General features: G+C 42.9%; 1 protein-coding gene across 1 annotated transcript; it reads left to right on the plus strand.

Moving 5' to 3' along the window:
• The first annotated feature begins 253 nt into the window (after nucleotides 1–253).
• MYNN (myoneurin) lies at nucleotides 254–9,826 on the plus strand. The gene is made up of 8 exons (XM_082487364.1): nucleotides 254–285; nucleotides 996–1,294; nucleotides 3,225–4,027; nucleotides 5,822–5,981; nucleotides 6,702–6,880; nucleotides 7,159–7,242; nucleotides 7,673–7,759; nucleotides 9,283–9,826. Exons 2-8 carry the CDS (start codon nucleotides 1,029–1,031, stop codon nucleotides 9,549–9,551), a joined length of 1,848 nt encoding a protein of 615 aa, XP_082343490.1. The 5' UTR covers nucleotides 254–285; nucleotides 996–1,028; the 3' UTR covers nucleotides 9,552–9,826.
• The last annotated feature ends 456 nt before the right edge of the window (nucleotides 9,827–10,282 follow it).

A 10,282-nucleotide genomic window follows, 5' to 3' on the forward strand; every position in this document is an offset into this window, starting at 1 on the left:
CGGAATGCACCGCTCCTCGCCACGCTGACAGCGGGCTCTGCCGCAGCTCGCTGCATCATGGGAGGTGTAGTTCCCGACCCCCTCCCCGGGAAGCCGTTCGCCGCCCAGCCCTGGTGGTGGCCCCGTCCCCCTTTTTCCCTCTGTCACCGGTGTCATCTCTGCCCCCCAGTTCCGAGCCGCCCTCAGGAGCGGGGCACCGGAAGTCACATCCCGGAAGCGGTGTGTGTGGCGTCATCAGAACATGGCGGCCTGAGGCGAAGACGCTCCTTCCCTTCCCCTCCGCAGGTGTGTGAGGTGCCGCCGCCGCCCTCCTGCCGGCCCAGGGGCGGCGCCGCAGCGGCTCGCGGGGAGGGCGGGCAGCACCCGGTCAGCCGGGCCCGACCGCGGGGGGCACGGGAGTGGCGGGGCCGGGCCCGGGGCCGGGGGGGGGAGGGCGCTGCGGGCTCCGGCCCGTCCCGCGGCGAGGTCGAGCCGGGGGGGGGGCGCGGTCGCTGTGGCGCGCCGGCACCACGTCTGCTCTCTTGGCACCGAGGCGGCCCTTCCCCCGGGGACCGCTCGGGCCCCCCCGCGCCCGGGGTCTGCCCGTCCCCGGTCCCTGCGGCGGGGAGCGGGGCCGTGTCCCAGGGAGCGGCCGTCCCCGACGTCGGAGCGCCGTTCGCTTCCAGCCTCGGGTGGAGCGTTTCTGCAACGTGGTGCTGGGAGCCCGGTTTTGACATGCCAGCTCTGCTTAGCTTAAGCGAGCTAATCCTCTGCTGTGGGTGGGGGAGTATCCACGTCTCTGCTCTTTCCCCCTCGTTCTGCTTCTAAAATTAGCAGCTCCCCAAGTTAAGAGAGATCCACCCATCTCGCTATACCTCGTACGAAAACGCTAGTGCACAAACTATCTTGCAGGATTTGAACAGCAAGTCTTTTGTAATCATTAATTTACGCTGTTAGGGGGGAAGACAAAGTTAAATCTTGCATGTAAGTCAATTATTTTTTTTTTGCTTTCCCAGATCAGAACAAAGAGGCTGCAGCTCGTTATCAAAATGCAGTACTCCCATCACTGTGAGCACCTTTTAGAGAGACTGAACAAGCAGCGAGAAGCCGGCTTTCTTTGTGACTGTACTGTTGTTATCGGTGAATTCCAGTTCAAAGCACACAGAAATGTGCTTGCCTCTTTCAGCGAGTACTTCGGTGCATTTTACAGAGATGCGTCTGACAATAATGTTGTTTTGGATCAGACTCAAGTGAAAGCTGATGGATTCCAAAAACTCCTGGAATTTATTTATACGGGAAACTTAAACCTTGACAGGTAACATACGCTATTAAAGGGGGAAAGAGAATAGGGAAATAAACTTTGTGTTAAGGCAGTACCGGGGTTTTGTTCTTTGTAATAAGTTCTGGAGAAACAAGTAATAGCGGATATGATACATGCTAACAAGTTGAAGACCATCTGTTTGTATGTTTTAAAATATCACATGGTATGTGAGTGCCAAAACAAAGGTATGTTATCTGATATTCACTGATTGATGGTTTCACTCTCTGAATCTTTTTATCTGGATTGGGAGGGATTAACAATCTTGTGTGATCACCGGGAAAGGGAAGGATAAGTGTATTCTTTCTGAGGCTGGCTTGTAGAAGTCCATTTTTGCAGCGAACACACAGAAACTGTGTATGCAGTAGAGGCTAAAGTCTGAGGAAATGATGGGCACGATTTTAAAAAATTACTTTTTTAAAATGTGCATGATCTGTTACTTAGAATCTTGTATCACAGTGCCCAAAAGGAGTCACAGAAAAAGTGTTTCCCCCCTTACTGTTGTTGATTTTGTGCACGTTGCGTTGCTTCATGTAAAGTGAGGATTCTTTGTAGTGCTTCTCTCTCAGGGAAGGAAAGCCATTATCCCTCACTAGGGAAGTGTGACTGCTTAGAAGTGTGTAGCCCAGAATTTCAACTCCTTTTGCCATGCGTGCTGTGAAATGCATTTCAAAAAAGCTTTGTTGCTATTGATGTCTGAAGACTCATACCTGATGATTTAAGTACACAGATGTAGGGTGTTCGTTTTTTTAAATTAGCTACAAGCATTAACAGTAATAGATCAGAGTGCACGGCGATGTGTTAAAGTTAGTGCCTGATGCTTTGCAAATTATGTATGAGCAGAAGTGTGCAGCGTTCTTGATGTCTGTCTGGGACGGCAGCAGGAGACTGTCTGGATTCATTCTGAGCAGTTGAGATCTCTGAAGGTGAAAGTCCAGTTCTCACCCAGGGAGAACTATTTGACTAAAGATGACACCTGCAGGTCTGCCCACGTGCACCCGTCATCTTGTACTGTGTCCATTTAGGTGTCTGCTGCAACTGTCTGCAAATTCTCTTGTCTTCTGTGTTGGTGGGTGCATGAGTGACACCAGGAGGGTGTACTTTGAACTTGGCACTAGTATAATACAGGATACCAAAACAAATATATTCATGTACAGAGAGTAACTATGGCTCATTACTTATTGTTTAATTACATTTACTGTGTAATAGATTTAGAATGATGTTGTTTACCATTAATCTCTCTTTAAAGTGCTGTAAATCCATAAATTAATTGGTGAAAAAAGTTGCCACTTTTCCAGGTTATTTTTCTCTATAAACCATCAAGGCCTGTGTTGCAGGAACTGAAAAATAGAGCATAGTAGTTTAAATGAGGACTTCCTTGATGTTAATGTTGTCTGTGTGCAGCTTATACAGAATTAAGGCTGTTTGCAAATCGTTTTATAAAACGAGATTAATACCTGCCTCACAGAAGTGCTGAGATGAATGCGCTGCTTGTGAATTACTTAAGACTTTTGGCAGAAGGATTATAGAATGGCAGTTTATGCATTTTGTTCTCCAGTGTTTCATCCCTTTGTGCTGTGATTTCTGAGCTTTTCAGACCAATGACCCCATGTCTAGCCTCACCAACTTACGATTGGACTTTTAACTTAAAAATTCTGCAAAGGGCATGTAACTGAAAATAAACTTCTCAGTTCTGCAGATCTGCAGACCGCACTAGGCATGGGCCATCAGTTCAGGAGTAATTGTGTACTAGTGTCTTGTGGCACTACAGCACTAAGAGATTAGATCTTGCTGTATGTTTTCTCAAAAGTTACATTTTCTGACTGTAACTTTTCTGTAGCTATGCTGTCTGCATTTGATACAGTTGGTACAGAATAAATGTTTGCTTTGTCCAGAATATTGTCATAATAGTCTTATTTTCTTGCAGCTGGAATGTTAAAGAAATTCACCAGGCTGCCGACTATCTCAAAGTAGAAGAAGTGGTCACTAAGTGCAAAATCAAGATGGAAGACTTTGCTTTTATTGCTAATCCCTCTTCTACAGAGACATCTAGTATCACTGGAAACGTGGAAATGAATCAGCAGACTTGCCTTCTGACTCTCCGAGATTACAATAATCGGGAGAAAGCAGATGCTGCTTCTGCAGAGTTGGTTCAACCACAGGCAAAGAAAACAGCTTTAGAAAAGAAATCTCCTCAAACCAAAAAGCGAAAGAAAAATTTCAGCTCCCCCAAAAGCACACAGAGTAAATGTGTACAGTATCAGAATGATGTGACTGAGAACACATCCATTGAAATGTTTTTGGATGCAAATAAGCTGGCCACCCAGATCACGGAACAGGCTGCCCAAGGCAGTGATAACTCTGACCTACAGCTGGCATCTGTGGTGGAAAGTGAAACGTTGGCAGCACAGGATATCCTAGTTCAGACTATTGCAGCAAAACAAAAACGGGGAAAGCCTCAGCAAAGCTGTGCGCTGAAGGAGCACTGCATGTCTAACATAGCCAGTGAAAAGAACGCTTACCAGCTGGAGAGTTCAGGGGAAGAGCTTGACCAGAAGTACTCCAAAGCTAAGCCAGTGTGCAACACGTGTGGAAAAGTCTTTTCAGAAGCCAGTAGCCTCCGTCGACACATGAGAATACACAAAGGGGTGAAACCATACGTGTGTCAGCTCTGTGGGAAGGCATTCACCCAGTGCAATCAGCTGAAAACACATGTAAGAACTCACACAGGTAAGCCGCTGGCCTTGTCTCACGGACTGTGGAAATCTGTAATCACAGCCTGTGAACACAGGACTAAAAAGATCTTTGCGTTCTGACTTCTTCCTCTAGAAATTTTGTCCACTGCTGGTATGCATACAGGAATAGTACCTATATCCTGGTAGCATGAAACGTTTCAGCATTTTTCAGTATAAAATCATAGTTTGTACTTTAAATAACTAGAGAGGACATAATTAGTCTGGGCATCTTGATTTCTGGAAAGACTCAGAAGAGCTGGCTACTCTTAACTTTGTAGAGTGATGGAGTGCCAAAAACTATTGCCAGTAGAGCATGGAAAACTCACAGCACTTGATACCAGAATTTCTGTTGCTTTTTTTTAAAACTTCAAATCCTAATACATGTTTGATAACAAAAGTGGGGAGAAAAAAAAATGCAATCTTGTGACAAGTAGGTAACTTCTCCCATAGGGTCTTACCTCCCAAGGTAAGGGAAGTGGCTGAATTACTACAGAATTTGGGATTTTATTTAGTAAAATGTGCAGCTGAAATGTGTGATGGTCTTATGATCTCTGCTTTCAGTAACATTACCAGAAGTTTGTGTTGTATCAAGAGCTACTGAACAAAGCATCAAAGAGAAATCAATTATGAACACTTAAACATTAAGACATGTCTGACTTAAAAAAAATTGTGAACAGCAAATTGCTGGAGCCAGGGAAGATGTAGGGGAGAAGTACTGTGCCTGCTTGTCTTTTTGTATGTTTTTCCCTAGAGACGGAAGACTTGATGCTGGGTTAGTTCATTCTTCAGGCTGATCTGGCATAGCTGTTCTTCTGCCTTTGCTGCTGTACTTAGCCCAGTGGGCAGCAGAGGGACCTGGTTTACGTAGTTTTCTTCTTTTTGTGGCTGGCATTGAGAATTCTGAAGTAACAGTGAATCAGATAAATAAATTGTTTACTTGTGCTCTTTTTCCCCTTTGGAAAACTGAGCAGAGGCCAGCAGTGGATGTAAAGAGGTGAAGGAGGAGGTGTTGAGGTACAGCAGCAGGAGAGGGCCTTGCTAATTCAGTAACCAAGGGAGAAGATTTCAGATATTGTCAGCCAGTGACTAACCAAAGATCCATGTGCGAGATGGAGCTTGTGAGCAGTATTCAGGGACAGTTTGCCGGTAGGAACATCAGCTGCACTTTCTACTTTTGAGGGTATTGTACTAGGAATTTTTGCATAAGTAGGTGGGAATTTCACAGTGTTGGTTGCTCAAGGGCAGGTTAGAGGTCTAATAACTTCAAAAATAAAAGTTTCATGTATACAGTTTACTTAAGAACTGTTGAGTTCTTGGTTTGATTGTGCAGTGCCATAGAAATGCAGAGATAGGCTCTTTTATACTATCACCTGAGACCACGGAGTTGCACGATCCATTACATGAGACTGTATTGACCACTAAGAGAACATGAAGAATGAGAGAAGTACCTGTAGCATTCTACAGCAGACGCTAATGAGAAATTAGTGAGCACTAGACTGTACATTGCAGACCTGATGCTGTTTGACAGGCAAGAAAAAGCAGATGACTTACTGAAAACAGCACTATTAAAAATATTATTACCTTTTTACCCCAAAAGGTAATGTGTTCAAAAATAATCTGTTATCTGCTGTATTCCTGGCATGTTCCACTTCAGTGGACTGATGACAGGATGTTCCAAAATGTTATTTGTAAGAAGTATTAGAACAGACACCTGGGCTTTGGTCAGGTAATGGATTGAAAAGCTTTCTTATGTAAATGAAGAGAGCACAAGGGTTTTATTTTTCACTAGGGGAGAAGCCATACAAATGTGAACTGTGCGACAAAGGCTTTGCTCAGAAGTGCCAGTTAGTGTTCCACAGTCGGATGCATCATGGAGAAGAGAAACCGTACAAATGTGATGTCTGCAATCTGCAGTTCGCAACTTCAAGCAATCTGAAGATTCATGCCAGGTAGGCAAAAGTGAGGTCCTGCAAATGCTTATCCATGTGTTTATTTAAACAGAATAATTTACTCCAGTGTGAGCAAGAGTTACACATTCACATAATTTGGAATTTGGTCATTTCTGCTCCTTTTATCATGGGTCTTCTCTCACACTGCATAACAGAATAATTACATCTAGGTATTTGCTCATTAGGGAAGTGATTTGTGATTTATGAATGTTACAGCCTACACACTGATATCCTTATGGCAATGATGTGGGTTTTTTGTTTTGTTTTGCTTTAAACTGCTTGTAGCACCATAGAGGAGAGAGTTCCTTGATGGGAAGCGAAACAGAACAGTTCTGACTGTTCACGTGTGTTTGCATTTTTTTGGCAGGAGCAGGAATTATGTTCCCTTGTTAGGAATCATCATTTTATCTTTCAGTACACTATGATTCAAAACGTGCAGAGTTCTCATGGTGCATGTTGTATGTGCAGGGCCTGTAGTTCAGTTCATAAATCACAGATTTGCTGATTCCCAGAGCCAACAGACAGTGAATTTCACTCTATGAGAAATTGCTAACTCGAAACCAAACTCACAGTTGTTACCTTTTTTTTTTTTTTTTTTAGTTCACAGAACATTAGCACAAGGAGCTTTAGGGATAAAGTACTGACTGAGAAAAGTTACTTAGTCATGGGTTTTGCTTCCCTTTCTGCCAGGTGATCACTGCTGTCTGTGTTCATTTGCAGGAAGCATAGTGGCGAGAAGCCCTACGTCTGCGATCGGTGTGGTCAGCGATTTGCTCAGGCCAGCACACTCACTTACCATGTGCGTCGGCACACAGGGGAGAAACCTTACGTGTGTGACAGTTGTGGAAAAGCCTTTGCTGTCTCAAGTTCTCTCATCACCCATTCCCGAAAACACACAGGTAAGGGGGAAGCAGAGCACTGCGGTACCAGAACAGGCCAGGTGAGGGAGGACTGGCTGCCTGCAGAGAGGTTGGAGATGGGTGCTGAGCAGGAAATCTGTAGATTGGGAGTTACCCCTGGAGTTGTCATCCAGCATTGTTCTCATGTTCTTTCCCTTTGACTCCAGTTTAGGGAGCTCTTTCTCCCATTGGACATTACCTCTGTTTCATTTTGATTTGTTCTTTATGCATGTTCTGGTTTATATATTGAAATAACAAACTCCTTGTGTTTCCTTTAGGAGAGAAGCCATATATCTGTGGCATTTGTGAAAAGAGTTTTATTTCCTCTGGAGAGCTCAATAAACATTTTCGATCCCATACAGGTCAGTTTCCAGACAGGCTGCTTCCTGCACTATAAATAATATTCTGCCTTTACCCTTTTGCCTTTAAAATACACCGTATTGTGCTGTACTTGAAATTTGCAGAGTTTCTTAATTTATGTATCTCTGTGTTAACATAATTTAAAGAAAATATTTGTGAAATTTTTTTTAATTGCCTTTTTCAACTAATATCTCTGTAACAGCGTAGGTGTTGATGTATGATCATGGCTTTACTTCTAACATTTGGGGTTTTTTGCTTTGTTTTAATCTATTATTCTGGAAACAATGTTATTCTGAATACAGACACACAGACAATCGAGTTACAAAGTTGTATTTTAAAATACAACATTGAAAGGCATTATCCTACATCTCTAACTGTGTTTTCTTTCAATTTCAAGATTGTTCTAACTGCCAAACCATATTTTTTTTTCAGGTGAAAGACCATTTATCTGTGAAATGTGTGGAAATTCTTACACAGATATAAAAAATCTGAAGAAGCACAAAACGAAAGTTCACACAGGTGAGTTCGTTGTGCAAAGAAACATTAAGAAACTGCATCAACTGTTTTGTCTTTGAAGCTGAATGACTTTTTTTTTTGCTTATCCAGGCCTAAAATTAGAAAATAAAAGATTTTTGGATAGTAGCTCTTTTTAGAGCCAAAAGCATCCACTTTAGAGGTACCCAAACCTTTTAAAGGATAAAGTACATGCTTTAAATCGGATTCAAGACAAATTTTCAAGCATTTGCATTGCTGTAGCAAATATGTGTTGAATAACATAGAAATGGATTGCTGCTGAGAAGAATTTCCCTGTGTGAATATTTACTTTGTTGTCGTCGTAATTTGTGAGAGCTTCCCACGTGAAGGCATGGTCTGAATTGTAGGCAATTTTTTATTTCTTCTGAATACATCAAAGGAGTACATCTTTATGAGGGTAGTAACTGAGGTGAACAAGGCATACTGGTTACAAGAATTACTTTACACCTTGAAGGCACGAATATTTTTAATGCAACAGTGAAAGATTTACTTAAATCCAAGTCTGAGCTGGATTAGCAAACACACAAGATCCGACAGCTGATGTTCCCAGCTGCGATTACTGCTCTAAAAAGACTTTTCAAATACATTCAGTTGCTATTCTAGATACTGGATTTTCATTAGGAAGAAATCTGACATGTATTACTTGCCTATGGTACAAAGCACAGAGATGCTGAGATAGCCAGCCTCTTTTCAACACTGGCTCTATACACCTCGTTATCTGTCCATCCTTAAGTGTATTAACCATAATTCCCTTACCTCTGTCATATAGAAAAAGGAATAAGAGGTGCTTGTGTACGTCTGGATTGGGACAGATGGAGCAGGCGAGGGAGAGGATGAGAAAACAAGAGTCATACGCAGAGGCAGCTTTGAATGTCAGAAGCTTGAGAAGCCCCCTTTAGGAAGGCCCCAGTGCAGAGGAAGCCAGTGGAAGCAAGGGTGAGGTGAGAGCAGCAGTGAGCATGGAGAGGGCCCGGCTGAGCCCGAGGGTGTGAGCTGGGAGAGCTGCCAGGGCAGGTCAGCTCTTGTGGAGAGGCAGAAGGCAGACAGGAGTGCTTCACCATTGAAATAACAGGCTTCGGAGGACACTTTGATAGAGGAAGGGTCCAATATCTGATGTGGCTTAATCAGAAAGCAGTCCAAGAGCAGTGGCAGACTGCATTCAAACAGGAAGGCAGTGAGGAATCTGTTAGCAGTGATTTCAATTAAGAATAGAAAATAATTTCTCAAGTGACTGGGTAAAAACTGTAATGGGCCTAGCTGGAATGGAGTTAACGAATGTTTTCTTCCAAAGAAGTTTATGGATACATGATATATTGTACATTGCTGTCTGAGTTAAAAGAGGATGTTTGGATGTGGCTGTGGTTCTTAGATTTTCTGGGATGTAAAATCTCAAGGAAACTTTCATAATTACATTTCTCCAAAGCTCCTTTGACAGTCAGTTGAAAGGGAATTTGCAGAATTTGCACAGCGACTTTTGAAAATTTCTTCCTTTTTTTTTCCCCCCCCAGGATCTGAAACTCCCCCTGATTCTAGTGCACTTGATAATTCTTTCAATGAACAAGAATCCATTCAGAGTCAGAAAAGTCCTTTATCGGAGTCCATAGATGTGAAACCCTCTGAGATGTCTTTAGCACTTCCTCTTCCCATTGGGACTGAAGACCATCAGATGCTGCTTCCCGTGACGGGTAGTCAGTCTCCTTCATCAGAAACATTACTAAGATCTGCTGTGACTGGATATTCAGAACCTCAGTTTATTTTCTTGCAGCAGTTATACTGACAGTGCGGTACAGACCTATCAAGGTAACTTGGTAGTGAACTTGCGTACCTTTGGTAAGATGAACATAAGCAAGCAAGCAGTCACAATTTTTTTTAAATGGACTTGTTCTTTTTTTTTCCTCTGTGTATAGACACTTGTAAGGCATTTCCATTGTGCAGTGCTGTCTTTTGGGTTTTGTTGAATTGTGCTAATCTACAATCAAAGTTATATTTGCAATTTACACTGATTTCCAGGAGAGGGTTCCTTTCCAGCAACACCTGCCTTAAGAATTCTCTGTTAAACATGTTAATGTATTTTGGAGATCTCCTGCCATGTTCCTGCTGATCTGTTGTGTCACAGTATCATTTGAGAGCAGACATTTTAAGCCATATTTGATAGTTTAAGAATATTAACCCAGAGATGTAAGGAGAAAATGATCATTTGAAAGTACTAGCAAGCTTGTACTCCTGCATTCCCAGGTGGTATAATGGTACATGATGGAAGGCAGGCCAGTGCTCTGGTGAGGTGTTTGCAAAGAATTACTGCAGTCTGCCAGAAGTAGCTGTCTTCAGTTGAGGTCTGACCAGAGGGAAAGAAAGTTTTGTGTATATTTTCCTGACAAGGCAAGTAAAGGAGGGTTGTGCTTTTTTTCTGTAGTATGGTAAGTCAGAGGGTTCTGATGGCATAGATGCTACTGGGTATTCTTTCCAACAATCTTTTTTTTTTTTTTTTTTTTTCCAAAGTGAATCCAG

Source organism: Vanellus vanellus, assembly GCF_965231255.1.
Source record: "Vanellus vanellus genome assembly, chromosome: 8".
Taxonomy (NCBI): domain Eukaryota; kingdom Metazoa; phylum Chordata; class Aves; order Charadriiformes; family Charadriidae; genus Vanellus; species Vanellus vanellus.

What these genes read in the sequence shown, in the direction of transcription:
- MYNN (XM_082487364.1), top strand. Translation starts at nt 1,029, where the DNA reads ATGCAGTACTCCCATCACTGTGAGCACCTTTTAGAGAGACTGAACAAG. An exon ending in AATCTGAAGATTCATGCCAG is followed by an intron (nt 5,982 to 6,701) that starts GTAGGCAAAAGT and finishes GTTCATTTGCAG; the next exon opens with GAAGCATAGTGGCGAGAAGC. An exon ending in CAAAACGAAAGTTCACACAG is followed by an intron (nt 7,760 to 9,282) that starts GTGAGTTCGTTG and finishes TTCCCCCCCCAG; the next exon opens with GATCTGAAACTCCCCCTGAT.